We start from the raw sequence: 17,223 nt of genomic DNA on the forward strand, positions 1-17,223 counted from the left end.
ATTTGTAACTATAAGCTGTAGTACATCGTAACTGTCGAGCCATCAGGGTTCTTAAAACATAACATTACAATTTATGCAATCAAAATAGTAATATAAAAATTCTATCATTTATCAATATCAACCAAGTAATAGTTATCATCATAAAAACTTCATCCTTGCTCATTTATTTAATATAAAGTAAAATAAGCTCATGTCACACAATTTTCATACTAAAAATATTTATTTTGAGTATAAAATAATAATGGTGAAAAATTACTCGAGGGAATTAGAATATTTCTTAACCAAACTTAAACTCAAGCATATTTAAAAAACTATTATAATCAAATACACATATAAATAAATTCAGGTATAATTTTATAAAAAAAAAAACTAACATAATCAAATTTACTTATCTTGATCTACTCCTCTAATACGGTTTAAGATGAATTCCTAAAGTGAGTTGGGAAAGAGTGGAAGAGTAAAAATTTTAAGTATATAAAATTTCTCCGTCCTCCACTAAATTTTTTTCCTCACTTTTCCTTTAATTCTTTCTTTAAAATTTTCTATTAAAAATGAACTGAGAACTCTCATATTTATAAGGAATTGAAAAATGAGTATTTTCATAATTTTGAAGATTTCTTAACGATTAAGAAATGAAATAAATAAATAAAATAATAGAAGAGAGAGATATATAAGGACAGTTGGCGGCTGTATCTTCAATTGAAGATTGAGATTGTATTGGTTTCAATCTCATCTTCTTATCCTTTTATATATATATAGTTATATTATTGTATTATATTAATTAATTAATTAATTAATTAGTAATAATTTAATTTTTATTTTCAATTTTAATTAATTAATTTTTTTAATTTTTTAATTTTTTTATATACATACATGTATATTATTTTTGGGATCGTTACAAGTACGAAGTAATATAAATTCAAAATACTATAATAAAAATAAAAAATATTAAAATTATTTTACTTAATTATTATGTTTCAAAATTTTCGTTACAAGAACAATATTATTATATATGGCAGTTAAAAATAGTAAACATATTTCATAAATGACTTTTATTATTTTAAATTTTTTTAAAAAAAAAATTATGGACATTTTTGTTTTCGATATATTTTAAATCCATATGATATCTTATTTTAATTTTAATTTAAAAGTATGAATAAAATGAATGATTTAATTCAAAAAATTAATTCTAGATGCTAAAGTATTTTGGCAACAAGTTGTAAAATAATTGAAAATCATAAAATTTAATTTTAAATTTTTTCACAAACACCTAAAAGTCGTCAACATAAACAACAAAAAAAATAAAACAAACTCATTTTCATAATAATAGTACGACACCTACCTACCAAATGTCAAACTTTTTTCCTGCATACTATTTTAAACAAATGTACCGTATAATTATTTTTTTCCATTATGGAGAAACAAAAATAGAAAATCAAAATTAGAAACAATGTCAAATAGGCCCTTAATTGATCATATGAACATTCTTAACTATCCCTAAATACTGAAAAACTTAACTATACATGCAAGTGAAGTATGATACAGCCAAGAATTTTTTTTTATTATTAACTAATAACATTCATGACACGAAGTAAATAAGAAATAGTTATTCTTAATTTTAATAAAAAAAAAATGTTCTCAAATACTTCAATCATAAAAATTAAAAATTAAAATTAATTTTCACAATGAGACACACTAAACTTTTGTGTTTGCAAGACACACATCTTAGAAGATTTTGGGTAGTTCTACGTGGCATTGGGTGTCTCCGCTCCTCATAAAATTGTCACATAGATAGCTATGCTCACATGCTTCAACCGTTTTTTATTTGTTTTTAGTAGGCAATTAAAATTCAAATCAAATTATTTAAGTGACACTTCTTGAATTGATCGAAATCATTATTAAACTTCTTAATTGATCGAAATCATTATTAAACTTCTTATGTTGAGGGTTGATAGTTGATAATAAAAAAGTATCTAAAATTTTCTTAAGTACTGTTTGAGAACATTGATTTTGGATTTTGAGTTTGAAATTGTGTGAATTTTATTGGAACTTAATATAATTTTACACTATATTTTGTTCAAATTTACATAAATTCAAATTTATGGCTTGAAATTCACTCATAAAAATAGAAGGAAATCAAATCAACGAACGAATTTTAGTTTTATACATAATTAACATTAGATCTTTTAAAATTTCAAATCATACTAAAATCAAATTTTATTTTTAATAATATTAATAGAAAAATATGTAAAAAATAAATTTATTTGTTATTTTATTTTTATGTAATAAATATGACACATTATCCTACGGTGCATGTTGATCCATCTCTATGACCCATGATCCAAAAAAATGTGTTCCACAAAAATCCCACATATATGAAATGAAAATGATAGAGGTCTGTGGATTAAGAAAATGGCCAAGGCCAATCGGATGGGTGTGACTACTCTGCAACAGAGGGTACCCATTTTGGCGGGTGCTGGGTTTTGTGCAGTTCATTCGGTTCCTCATTTTTCCAAGACACTGACGAGGTGGAACAGTGCGAGGGGCAGGAGTATAACTCCTCGTCGCCTGCTTCTAAGCCTTGGGGCTTCATTTTGGGCTCAGCTCATGAGTATGGCTGGTAACGTTGGCGGTAGATTCTTCATTGCCTCTGCAAGACAGCCGGGTCCTTCTCCCGTTGAACAGGTGAACTCTTGGATCTTCACTCTCGCGAAAATTAACGATTTCATGATTTTAGTTGTGCAGTTTGGCTTCTGGGTTTGCTTAAATTTTGAAGTTTTTGAAAATGGGTTGGTGCTAAATTGGGGAGACGTGCTGGGTATGGACAGCAAAATTACAATTTGAAAAGGAAATTTCTTGGCTAGGGTTTTGGGTTTTATGATTGTTGTGTGATTTAACTTCTGCGTGTCTCGAATTTCGAGCTATTGATAATGATTTGAGGCTAGAAGTGGCGAATATGCTAGATTGCACGCTGGTGAATTGGCCTATTTTGTGCAATGTTTCTTTGGGGAAACCAGTGTTTGTGAAGTGTTTATGAAAGGGATAAACAACGGGTGGGCAACTAATTTCTCACGCGTCCTGTGGAAAGAAAATCGGAAATGAAGTTATGCATAATTGACAGATACGACTTAAATGGTGGTTAGTGAGTAGAAGCCATTGAACTGAGCATCCAAAAAGAGCCAGTCACATATTTATTTATAGTTTGGCTGTGAGATCAGGTAAATTAAGCTACATGAACTCATAAAAGAACGGCATGTTTGTTCAGTCATGGACCAACATTGAAATTCTCATTCCATGCAGACCCGTTACTATTACTTTGTTGTAAATTGGGTTTAGCTTTGGAGGATGAGGGTAGTTCCTTTCAAAATATGTAGTTTGATATTTTGTGCTACTTTTAATTCATCTAACTGGCAACATGCAGCAGATTAATTGGAATATTCTTGTCACATTTTCTGTAATTTGGATGGAGTTGTCAATGAGAATATGCTGATTCCTTTGTGAACATTTGAGTGCTAAGATATTTTTCTTTACTTATAAGTGCTGCCATCTTTCTTCTTCTTCTTCTCTATAATGAGGAAAAAATATGTGCTCAGAACTTATGCTTTGATTCCTCTATATTTCCTTTGGTTTTGAAATACTAACAAATGGGACTGGCTGAAAAGGTTCATTTACTAGATCACTTTTATCTGCATAATTACGACAAGTTAGTTTATATTTTCACTTAAAGTTTCCTCTAGTCTCCAGTTCTATGACCAAACGTTTAGCTGTGCTCGCATTTGAATGATTTTTATTTCCATTATTGTTTGTCATTGGGACTATTCGCCCATCACGCTAACAACTCCTCTATATTTGTTTCAATATCCAAGGCATTAAAGAATGTGGAATGGCCAGAGCAATTCCCCTTCAGGGAGGAGGATTTTCAGCGCTTTGATGAGTAAAAGCTCTGAACTAAGACAAGTTACTTCCTTTTGTTTCGACTCTCATTTCCTTTACCCATATCTATTCACTTCCGAAAAACTATTTTGTATTGCACATATGTTTGCAGTAAAGTTGCTTCATGGCGTTCACCATTTATTATGGTTGCTTATGTTTGGGTCAAGATCTGGGTTTGGTTTCCTTTCATCATCAAGTGTTTATAAACTGATAATCAATTTTTTCAGGTCACGAGATTCAATATTCTATGAGACTCCGCGCTTTGTGACACATATTGATGACCCAGCCATTGCTGCACTTACTAGGTATTATTCAAAGGTGTTCCCTCCAAGTAACACTCCAGGAGTGTGTCTCCTAGATATGTGTAGTAGTTGGGTAAGATATTTGTGATGTTTTTTTTAGTTGCCAATGTTGAATATTTATATGATTATAATCCTATTCTCATCTTTTATTTAGGTCAGCCATTTTCCTGCCGGATACAAGCAAGATAGGGTAGTTGGATTAGGCATGAACGAAGAAGAGCTTAAGCGGAATCTGGTGAGATCAAAGTTTTACTTGTCATCTTCTGTTAAAAATCATTAACGTGAACATTTTTCAATGATCAGTTTATGGTTAAATTTAAGTAGAATATATCTCTTGAGAGTTCAGGTCATCCTCTTAATTCTAGTTTTTTCATTGGACGCTTAAACCTTGTTGATTATGGGGGCTGAAACACTATGCTTCTGTTCTTCAGGCTTGACCTCATCTTTTATTTTTTTTTTAATGCCTGCTACTCCCTTTTCCAGAGTAGTCAGAGACAGGGAGGAGAATACTATGCTGAAAGTGAAATATGGAAAATCACTACTTGGTCAAACCTGTGCCTGTGGAGTTGTCCTTTTATATCTACAGGTCCATTGGCACCTTTTTGACACATTATCCTATAGACGATGCCCGCCTGACACAAATTCATAAGTAGAATGTCATTGGGAGAGATGGAACAATTAGGAGCATGTATGGTTTTATGCATGGATAAACAGCTAAGTCTTATTGAAAAATAGTGACTGTAAAGTTTTTTTGTGTTAGTAAAAGTTTTGTTCCAAACTAGAGTAGTTGAGGACCATATGGCCTTGTACATGATTTTACCATATAATAAGATGAGACTAAAATAGTAATGCATCACTGTTTTCTTTGTAGGTTCTAACAGAGTATGTTGTGCAAGACCTAAACACAAACCCTAAACTTCCATTTGATGATGATTCCTTTGATATCATTACTAATGTGGTAAGTTCATGTTTTACATTCTCTTATGTACGTCATGTTCTTACTCTTACGACTAATCTAATGCATGTTGTCCCATTCTTTGGGTGTTGCATTTATCAAAATTACAATAACAATAAGAACAACAAGAAGCCTTAAATCCCACTACGTGAGGTCGGCTACATGAATCCATTTTTCCCAATTTATCCGATCGAAAGTATTTTTCTCTATTATATTAAGGGCTATTAAGTCCTTCCTAACTACCTTATTCCAAGTTATTTTAGGTCTATATTTGCCTCTTTTCATGCTAGAAACAATAATTAACTCATTCCTCCTCACAAATGCTTTATTAGGCTGTGTTTTAAATGTTTAAACCATCTAAGTCATCCCTCTTTTATCTTGTCTTCGACCGGTGCTATGCCTAAATTATTGCCTATATGGTCATTTCTTATTTTATCATTTACTCCCCATTTGGTTTGCGGAATCAAACCGGGAATGGAATCAAATCTCAGGAATAGAATTGCATTCCTACGTTTGGTTTGCAGAATTAAGGACAATATCCTATTCCAATCAAAACACGATTCTTACAAATGGGGTAATTTCAATTCCAGTCCAAATAGGCTGGAATCAATTTTCATTCCATTGGATTAGGTTTATTTTATAACAAAAGAATTTCTAAAAACGACAAAAAATTCTAATGATACTAATTATTATTATTATTATTATTATAAAAATAATAACAACTAATGATAATTGCAATAATAAATAATATTTACTATTATAAAAAATACCAACAACAAGAACAATATTAACCATAAAAATGTCAAAATAACAATTATTGTTATCTTTAAGGATAATAATTATTATAAAAATAATAAACAATAAAAAAACTAATAATAACTACAATAATAAATATTCCCCTTCTCTTATGTTGTCTTTGATTGGTGATATACCTAAATTGTTGCGTATATGCTCATTTCTTATTTTATGGTTTACTCCCCATTTGGCTTGCGGAATCAAGCCTAAAATGGAATCAAATTCTAGAAATAGAATCACATTGGGGTAATCACGATTCCAATGCAGGTAGCCTAGAATCAAATTTCATTCCTTAGAATCAGATTCATTTTACAATAAAAAATTCAAAAAACAACAAATTCTAATAATACTAATCATTATTACTATTATAATAAAAATAATAACAACTAATGATAATTGCAATAATAATAAGTAATATTTACTATTATAAAATAATACTAACAACAAGAACAATATTAATAATGAAAAGGTAAAAATAATAATAATTTTTATTTTAGGGATAATAGTTATTATAAAAAGCAATGACAAAAACTTATAATAACTACTATGTTATTATTGTAGAATAAACAAGAACAATTATAATAAATAAAATAAATAATAATTATTTTTAAAAATAAAAAAATAGTAATAACAACAATAAAAAGTAATATAACACTAATGATAATAACTATTATAATAATAATAATAATAATAATAATAATAATAATAATAATAAGGCAAACAAACAAAAAAAATAATAATACTAATTGTTATTATTATAAAAAAAATTACAACTAATAATAATTACAGTAGCAATAATAACAACTAATAAATCTATTTTTTACTATTAAAAATAATAAAAACAAGGACAATAATAATAAAAAATTCAAAATTAATTATTATTGCTATTTTATAGAGAATAATTATTGCAGAATAATAAAAAATAAGAATAATAGCTAATAATAATTACAATTGCAATAATAATTATTATTATAAAATAATAATAACAAAAAGAACAAAAATAATTATAAGAAAAGAATTGTTATTTTTAAAGATAATAATTTGTATAAAAATAAAAAATAATGATAACAACAATAAAAAAATAATATTAAAACTAGCAAAAATTACTATTATAAAATAAAAATATATATATAAAAAAAAAATCATGTACTAGGGATTTTTAATTAAAAAATGACTTATTTTTCATTCCATTATAGAATCCATTGAAGAATACCAAATGTTGAAAAGAAATTGAAATCAGATTCTTACAGTCATTTCATGTTACCGACCAAACGCAGTAATTACATTCAAAAAGTAATTTCATTCCTACATTGATTCCATTCCTCCCTCAATTCCTTTCCTACTTCAATTTCATTTTGCAAATCAAATGGGGGTTTAATGTTATATCACTCATCTACTTTAATATTCGCATTTTAGTAACTTATACTTTTTTGTATATGTTGTTTCTTAGTTGTCCAACATTCAAAATCATAAAACATAGTTAGTCTTATGGTCATCTTATACTTATAGAACTTTTCTTTTAATTTTAATAGTATTTTACGATCAAACAAGACACCTAGCGTACTCTTCCATTTTACCCAGTTTATTTTAATTTTATGTACTACATCTTCTTCAATTTCCCTGTCCTCTTGCATAAAAGATCCAAGATATCTAAACTTGTTGATGCTAATAATTTCTTGATTATCAAGTTTATTCTTCTTTCCACTACTACTTATATTACTAAAATTATATTTCATATATTTTATCTTATTCCTCAACCTTTAAACTCTAATGAGAGTTTCCAAAGTTCTAGTTTAAATTTCACTTGGCTTCTACTATCATCAATCAACACAATATTATCTGCAAACATATATCAAGGGATCTCATTTTGAATGTTCTTAGCAAGTTCATCAATCAATAAAGTAAAAAGATAAAAACTCAAAGTAGAACCTTGATGTACACCCATTGTGATAGGAAAATCTCTAAATTCTCTTCCTATAGTCGTAACACTAGTCATTATTTTATCATTTATATCCTTAATGACCTCAAGATATTTACTGCATATCCCTTTCTTTAAGACCCACCAAAGAATTTTCCTAAGTACACTATCATAAGTTTCTTTAGGCCAATAAAAATTAAAAATGATATCTAAGTCTCTTTTATTTTTTCTAAAATTTTCCATTAAACTTCTTAACAGATAAATAACTTTTGTTGTCGATCTCCTAGATATAAATCAAATTGATCTTTTGAAATCTTCATTTCTAGTTTCATTCTATGTTCAATTACTCTTTCTCATAATTTTATCATATGACTCCTGATCTTAATTCTACGATAGTTATTACAGTTTTGAATATCGCCTTTGTTTTTATATAGAGGTATTAACGTACTTCATTTCTCCAGAATTTTCTTGGTTTTTATAGTAATGTTGAATTAATTTGTCAACCAAATATTTCCTTTATTCCTTAAATATTTTCAAGCTTCAATTGATATTTTATCTGACCCTATTGATTTTTCACTTTTCATCTTTTTTAACATCATCTTAACTTCAAGGGCTCAACTTTGCGAATAAAGTTTCTATTTTTAATCTTCTCCTCATTTTTCATTTTTAGGTTCAATCTTTTATTTTTATTTTGATTAAACAATTTATTAAAGTATTTTTGTCACCTCTCTTTTATATCTTTTTCTTTTGTTAAGACATTGTCATTTTCATCCTTTATATATTTTACATCACCTAAATTTTTGCATTTTCTTTCTCTGACTCTAGTAATTTTATTAATGTTTTTTTCTTCTTCTTTTGTATCTAATTTAGTATATAAAGTATTATAAGCTCTATGTTTAGCTTCACTAATTTTTTTTACATTTTTTTCTCGCTTCTTTATATTTTTCTAGATTTTCTATATTTATACAAATTTGTCATATTTTATACCAATTTCTTTTTGCCTTAACGACCTTTTGAACTTCTTGATCCCACCATCAACTTTCTTTACTACTTGAGTATTTATTTTTGCATTCACCTAAAATCTATTTTATTTTCCTTATGATAGAGTTTGTCATTTTATTCCACACAGTACTTACCTTTACCTTATCTCCTATTGTCCAATCACACTCTTTGATCATTTTTTCTTTGAGTATACTATATTGTCTCCCTTTAGGTTCCACCACCTAGTCCTCTTATGTTGATTTATGTTACTCTTTTTCTTCCATTTTTTAGTATGTATATCTAATATGAGGACTCTATGTTGTATAGTCAAACTTTCACTTGGGATTACTTTAAAATCCTAATAAAATAGATGATCTCTCTTTTTAGTTAAGAAGAAATCCATTTGACATTTATTGAAACTATTAAGTCTTGTTCTCTTTTTATAAAATAAGTATTCAATATAACCAAATCGTAAGACATGACAAAATATAAGATTGCATTTATCAAAATTATAGTTAAGAAATTTAGAGATTGTTTCTTTTTGTTTTCCTCCTTTTCTATAAGATTGTTGCCGTCTCCATTCACAAACAATATCTTCATTAAAATTATAGAATAATGATGAGTCAATTGTTTTTTTGTTCACTAAATGTTTAAATTTTTTTATCTTGATAACCACAAATTTTTGTTTCTAATGCAGTCAATGTAAATTCTAAATCGTTGCAATTATTTTGCTTAAATTGCAATAATTTAGAAAGTTTAAATTGACTGAAATTGGAACAATTTAGAATGTATCATCAATAAAGTACATGGACCAAAATTCATAAAAGAAAATTGAAAATTTTAGTGACTAAAAGTGTAGTCAACTCAAATAACGCATCATAACGATTACTGATTATATCTGTGTGCGCAAAATTTCATCAGAAACCTGAAATTCTGATATATTTTTACACGCAAGTATTTGCAAATAGTTTGCAACCGACTTGTTAATTGGCCAAATTGAAGGCTGAGATTAATAGAAAATGACTACTTACAAGAAACATTTTCACCCCTATGGAAAAATTAACTTTTTTTTTAATCAGGAAAAAATGAACTTGCTAGATATGTAATGTTTTAATTCTTTCATAGCTGAGTGCATCACTCCTTTCAGGTCAGCGTCGACTATCTAACAAAGCCTCTTGATGTCTTTAAGGAGGTGTGTCGAGTTCTCAAACCAGGTGGTTTGGCCTTAATGAGGTGATTAACCATGCACCCAGGCATGACATGAGAGTGAATTTCAGGACCCTTTTAAAAAAAGTTGTGTGTATGTAAATAGCATGAAAAACATTTCTTTTCTTGATTTTTTGTTTGCCATGAAATAACTGGTGCGAAGATGCTTTAAATTGTGTGCGTGCGTGTTTGTGTGTGTGTTTTGTTTTTTTTTTTTTTGGCTGAAGTTATATTTCTTTTCCCTAGTCATATCTAATCTCATGGATTGTATTTTCAAATCAGCTTCTCCAACCGCTGCTTTTGGACTAAAGCAATCTCAATATGGACATCTACTGGTGATGCTGATCATGCTATGATTGTTGGCTCATACTTCCATTACGCTGGTGGTTTTGAACCTCCTCAGGTGTTTTAAAGTTTTAACCATTCTTGTTCTTAGTATAAATTAGTCTGGTTCTCCTTGAGCAATAGCTCCATAACAATTTTACAGATTTTTTATTTGGAAGCTTCGAGTAAAGCCTTGGATTTTAATTATGTACTAAATTTCATTTAAATTCACATAAATATAAATTCAAGGCCTAAAACTTACACTCCTAAACAATGTTATTTTATTTTATTTTACTTTTTGTTCCACTTCTATCCCCATTGTTGCCATTCATAAACTTCTCTATCTGCAAAAATGATATCATTACATTAATTAGAAACTTTTCTAGCTAATTATAATCCAGAGAGATGGTAAACCCTTCACTGGAGTTTTATGTAGCTTCCTTAAATTTTGAATTTTGTGCTTGCAGGCTGTGGATATATCTCCCAACCCTGGGCGCTCAGACCCCATGTACATTGTATATTCCAGGAAGTTACCTTCAGCTTGAGCTAAAAAGGTTCATAATACAAATTAATGAGTATTCAGTTTTCATTTCCTATGATGGCTTGTTATTGAAAAAAATTGTAATAAGCTAAGGAATAGACAGATCATATATGTAACCATGAAGATAACTCTGGGGGACAAATAATTGAATGCATCTTAGGCTATACTGCTTGAATTTTATTTTCTTGGAATTGAAGAGGTGCGCAGCAAGTATTCTTTCACAAGTTTGACGCAAGTTGTACCTCCTAGCTCCCTTAGCTACATCTATTGCTAAATCAGTTACCTCAGTCTCCATATTCAGACTATTCATTTGATGGATCATTCGGCTGCCCTAACGGCTACAAGAATAGCTACAGGCAGAGCCATCCAAACCCATCCTAGAAATGAAATCCACAACAAGTTGATCCATAATGAGTATTAGAGTCTCATATTTTTCAGCTCTTTAGAAATGTCAAAGTCAGAGTTCTTCCAAAGTATTGGATCAATAGAATTTCGACTGAAAATACACAAGATTGTTCGTTTTATCTCAAAATTGTGTGAGACAAGAATATCCAGCTTTAATCAAAGTGGTTATGTGTGAGGGGGCGTGAATCTAATGAGAGGTTATTTTGACAACATTGACTACTCAACTCCATGGCCAACTTTGAATTTGAATTGAAGAATTCTTACAATCTCTCTGCATTAATAGTTTTCAATTGATTTTTGTTTAGTGGCATCAAACTTTTGGCGCTGAAGGGTACTTGAAGGTATTATTTTCAATCAATTGATTGTGAGTGTCTTTTGATGAGATCTTCTCATCTCTTGTTATTTCTTTTTATTAGTATTATTACTATTTTTTATACCATTTTTCACCTTTTTTATTTTTAATTTTTTCAATTGTTGGTTGATAGAGTAGATTTTTCATTTTATGATTTGCAGACTTTTAACATATACATTTTTTATGTTTTCCATTTGAAAATCTTGGAGTGTACAAATATTTTTTCAAAATGACTATGGCATAATTTTTTTAAATTTTTGTCTAACTTTATCTCATTGTCCTGAACAAGGATTTGGAATGGCAAGGGGTGATAATAATATTGATGGTTCGATGGAGCCATCACTGACCTCTTATTTTTTTTAGTTGTGATCAGTACGCCTAATTACTTGTTGATTGGTCTGTAAACTAATCCTAAGGTCAAGAAACTATAAGTCTCAATCCGCTTTTACCATAGTTGAGAGTGAGAGTACTATTATATTGGGGGGAATGTATTAGAATCCCTTACACACCTGTTTTATGAACGATACCTAATTAACTATGAATTAATTCCAATTGAATCATATAGTACTTAACTAACTCCTAAATAAGTCTAATAAATATTGAAATTAAAAAAATATAAAATTAAGTGTGATTTAAGAATATTTAATAAGACCTTGAAATAAGGGAATCTTGTTAGATAAACCCCCCTCAAAATTGATATAAGGTGTGAAACCTTTTTGCCCTTTGTTTTATTATCGGGATACACACCTGCATACACATAAAAACATGATATATACAAATATTAAATATGCAAAAATGATCATGTGAATGCATCAAATTTAAGCAATATATATCTTCAATACATTCCCTTATTTTCAAAAAAAATTCAAGATTTTTCTACTAATTTTTAATATTTTTTAATGAATTTTCTTTATTTTATTTATTTTTGGTCTTTTACATTTTATTTTTTATTTTTTGGTTTCCCGAGTCAAAAATGATTCAAATAATTTTTATTTATTTTTTCTCATTTTTTTTCTAATTTCCCTAATTTTTTAATATTTTTCTTTTTCAAAATTTTAATTAAAAATTAATTAATAATTTTTTTTGCTAAAAATAAATGAGCGATCCGGGAAAGTCAGACTAGTCCAACTAGTTTGAATCAAGGGGTGACCCAATTCAGGGAAAGGATAGAGATGGGAGAGCGCTTGTGTAAAAACCCCAAAAATAGAGATATAAAAAAAATTAGTGGATTGATTTCAAAAAAATAATAATAATAATAATAATAATAATAATAATAAATAATTAATTAATTAAATAAATAATTAACTAATTAATTAATCGGATTTAAAAGAAAAAGAAAAAAAATTAATAAAAATTTATTTTAATTTTTATTAATAAAATATATTATTATTAATATTAATAAAATATATTATTATTAATATTAATTAAATATATTATTATTATTATTATTATTATTATTATTATTATAACTATCTCCTGAAGCTTAAAGAAGCTTCAGGAGACCTTTTTATAATAAAAAAAAGTTCATTCATTCTTCTTCTTCTTCTTCTTCTTCTTCTTCTTCTTCTTCTTCTTCCTCTGTACTTTTCATTTTTTTGATTTTCTCTTTTGCTGCAACGCAGCTCACTCTCTCTCTCTCCTCTCATTCTCTCTCCCTCTCTCCTCGATTTCATGACGGATTTTTGCCCGATCGAAAATCCGAAGATACCACTGGACTCCATTCGCCGCTGTCGTCATTTCTACCGGAGCGGATCGGTGGTAGGAGCGACGTAAGCGTATTCCCTGGGGTAAGCCATTTTCCCCTTTTTCTTTAATTTCTTGCAAAATATAAGCCCAATTGACAAACGAACACCACCACGAGAATCTAGGGATGATTCTCTACAAGTCTAGTGGGACGGAATTCTCATGGGGGTGTCGGGCCAAAACTCCAAATTTGGGGTGCGGCGATTATTAAGAGGCTTATTTTTAATTAATTAGCATTAATTTAGAAATGCTAAAATATTAAGCATCTGCGACTGAAATAGGATTTCTGAAATTTAGGGCTCGGGTGAGCGCCGCGGGTGTAATTTTAGGACCCGCAGGCAAAATTTGAAAAATTAAGTAGGCATATTAAATAATAGTTTAAATATTAATTTGAGGTATATGGAGCCTAAGGAAGGCTAGATGAGTATTATTTTGGAGAAATAGATTAATTAATATGGGGAAAAATGTAAATTTCAGGAGTTGAATTTCGGGCGCTAAGGGCGTAGGATTTGGGTCCTAAGGAATTCATCAATAGCCAGGTAAGGGAATAAACTAAAGCAGTAATTTTCCATACAAATTATTATTGATTATGAGTAAATTTATTTTTAGAAAAGCATATGTTATATTGTGTATTACGAATGAAATGTACGATTGGGAAAATACTGCTATGATGATTAAAATGTATATGTATGTATGAGATGTAAATAATTCACGTTTTCAGAATATGAAGTATGACTTTTAACAGCATATGTGTGGCATGAATATTATTTTGTGTGAAATGTATTATGATGTGAAAGATTTTACGAACCAAGCATTTATGGAAATATGAGTTATGTTGTGATAAATGATGTATTTTCAGTATATATATATATACCTGAAACAATTTTGGCGCGAGGCCATATATTTATGTTATCGGCACGAGGCCGTATCTATGTTTTTGGCGTGAGGCCATGTATTTATGTTATCGGCACGAGGCCGTATTTATGCTATCGGCATGAGACCGTAATTATATTATTGGCGCAAGGCCATATTTACTATGATTTTGGCGCGAGGCCATATGTATGATTTCGGCGCGAGGCCGTATCTATGTTTTCGGCACGAGGCCGTAATGATGTTATGTATGATCATGTATTATATGTTTTCATAACCAGGATATTAGTTTAGTTCAGACCAGGAGCTCGGTACCGTAGCTATGGGTTCATTTTGGCACAAGGCCTTATTAGTGCTACCGTCCCACGAGGGGATGGGAGATGGATAGTCGATGTGGCTTTCAGTAGAGTGTGGACGTCCACCTGGCAGTCCGGACCAGGGTGTGGCGGGCTCATCGTACTTACAGACATATTTGATTCGGCAGTGGTCGACCAGCCATTGTCGGGTCCCGCCTTCGGGCTGCACAACCCGTCATGGGGGGTAATACATGACACCAGCTAGCTAGTCATCCTGGGTTTGTTTTCAGTACTACAGTTATAACAGATGATTTTATGTATGATATGATTTGTTAACAGATATGAAAATATATGTTTACCCAGTACGATATGATTATGTTTATAGAATTATGAAATGTACTGTATACGTACAAATGCATTAAATATTCATGTTGCCACACAGCTGTATTTAGTTTATTTTCCCTTACTGAGAAGTGTCTCACCCCCAAACTTAATTAATTTTTCAGGAGCTCCTGAGAGACTGGCGGGTCAGGGCCGCCGTTGAGCTAGTGAGATTACCCTGTGAGAAGGGTAAGATTTTGTACTAGGGTTAGAATTATTTTGTGTTTGACCCTAGAGATATTTGGATGTATGTGAGGATGTATAGAATGCTCTGGTATTATGTTTTATGATTGGATGTTTGAGATTTTATGTTTACTGCTGCTAGGTTTTCCGCTGTGTATGACAGGTGTCCCCGCTACCCACGGGTTCGGGTTGACCATTTTATTTATTATGTGATATTTTATGTTAAGAAATTGAGGGACGTTACAGCTTGGGGCTACCACTTGTCAACCAAACAAAGGCGACATATAGCAGCAACTAGGTGATTATGATTATTATTATTATTATTATTATTATTATTATTATTATTATTATTATTATTATTATTATTATAAATTAGGAGGTGACACGTGTTTGGTGACGTCAGTGTGACATCACCTGCCACGTGGCAAAATAGTATTAGCTCTATGACTCACTCTAAAAATGAGCAATTCAGGAGTTATCCCAAGTATAAGAGTTCAGTCATGTAATAATTAACCCTAAGGCCAGATTGTCTCATCAAGGAATGCAGTTTAATTACGAATTTTGCATAGTTCCAATCGAAAATAAAAAGTCACTGAACACTGTTCAGATTCGAGTTTTTTGATTTGTTGAGATTCTTTCGATAAATTAAACGAACACGCAACTTAAATTCTAAATCTTAATGCACACGAAATTAACACTGAGAAACGGAAATCCTATGCTTAAAATTTCTAACACAAGCTCAATGATCAAAACTTTACTACGCAATTCAAACATGCAGCTTTAAAATAAACTCAATCGAACACAAATGCAAATAAAAATTAATTTCCAATGCGATCAATAACTTGAGCCTAAATTAACCCTTTAATAATTAAACTATGAATGAGAAATCGATAAAAATTCAAACTTCAATTAAACTGAAATTAAAATAATTAAAACCCAACAAAAGTTAAATTCTAAGTAAGACAACGATTTTAAATCATAAAGAAATTATATTTTTCTCTTTTTTTTCCTTTTTTATTTTAAGAGATTAAATTGAACCTTAACGACGAAAAATAACTTAACCAAAATTGCTTCTAATATGATATTAAAAAAAACATAAATTGAATCTAATAATAATAACCCAAAAGAAATTTAAAGTTCAAAACTTTGATTAAAATTCAACTCCAAATTAACAGTAATTAATCAAATATTTAAATGCAGGAGAGAGAAAGAGAGAGAAGAGAAAGGATGGCTGGCCATGGTGTATTAGAGCAACCGTGAGGAGTAGCACATAGGGAGGTCTTCGGGTTGCTGGTTGCAGCAGCCTTATACAGTAGCAGGCTGTGGTGTTCTCGGGTGAGGGAGGTCCAGCAGGAGTGGCCATAAAGCAGTAGTAGGGCTGGAGAGTTTCTCGGGTCCTTGGCAGCAGCACAACCTCAAGTTCTTGTGCTTGCAGGAGCCGTGGAGAGTAGCCAGCAGAGCAGTTCTCGGTAGTAGCAGCAGCAGGAGCTCGGACAGGAGACAGCAGCAAAGGACGTCTCGAGTTCAGCAAGCAGCAGCAAGGAGGAGGAAGAAAAAGGGAGAAAGAAGAAGGAAAAGAATAAGGGAGAGAAGGGAGCTCGAGAAGAGAGAAGAGGTCAGAGAAGGGAATTAGCAGGAAGCTATGCGGCCAAGAGAAAGGAAAAAAAAAAAGGAAGAAGAGGAGGGAGCTGCCCTGGTGAAGAGGAAAAGAAAAAAATACATAGGGAGGGGGGGGGGGAGCTGCCCTAGTGCACGACCTGAAGGACTCCAGACCCGGCTGCATGGCCGGGTCAAATTAAGGTTTGTTATTTATTTTTTTCTTTTTCTTGTTTCTTTTTTCTTTTTCTATTTCCCAGCCAATGAGGGCAATTTTGACCATCTTAGAGTCTATATCTCTCGAAACTTGAAACACGAAAGTCGTAGATAATTTTCTCCTCTTTCTAGAAAATTTTAAATCATCTCGATCGGAGCTTGAATGAGAAAATTACGCGCATATTACGATGCAGTGTCGATTTTAACTTCCAATAATTGTCCTGTG

The 17,223-nt window shown here is 30.5% G+C and overlaps 1 protein-coding gene across 6 annotated transcripts; it reads left to right on the top strand.

Moving 5' to 3' along the window:
* Positions 1-2,318: 2,318 nt before the first annotated feature.
* Positions 2,319-15,439, top strand: LOC131157740 (uncharacterized). Of its 6 annotated transcripts, XR_009137314.1 has the most exons (12): positions 2,381-2,685; positions 3,867-3,934; positions 4,161-4,308; positions 4,390-4,470; positions 5,107-5,193; positions 10,032-10,117; positions 10,373-10,493; positions 10,882-10,968; positions 11,666-11,701; positions 13,335-13,499; positions 13,933-13,994; positions 15,128-15,439. XR_009137314.1 is itself a non-coding variant. In XM_058112090.1 (10 exons), exons 1-8 carry the CDS (start codon positions 2,413-2,415, stop codon positions 10,957-10,959), a joined length of 942 nt encoding a protein of 313 aa, XP_057968073.1. In that variant the 5' UTR covers positions 2,381-2,412; the 3' UTR covers positions 10,960-10,968; positions 11,666-11,701; positions 15,128-15,289. The 6 variants fall into 6 exon arrangements, 4 of the variants coding, with proteins under 4 accessions (XP_057968070.1, XP_057968073.1, XP_057968071.1 ...); XR_009137315.1 differs by lacking the exons at positions 11,666-11,701; positions 13,335-13,499; XM_058112090.1 differs by lacking the exons at positions 13,335-13,499; positions 13,933-13,994 and having other exon boundaries at positions 15,128-15,289.
* Positions 15,440-17,223: the final 1,784 nt, after the last annotated feature.

The sequence above is a fragment of the Malania oleifera genome, chromosome 6 (genome assembly GCF_029873635.1).
Source record: "Malania oleifera isolate guangnan ecotype guangnan chromosome 6, ASM2987363v1, whole genome shotgun sequence".
Lineage (NCBI taxonomy): Eukaryota > Viridiplantae > Streptophyta > Magnoliopsida > Santalales > Ximeniaceae > Malania > Malania oleifera.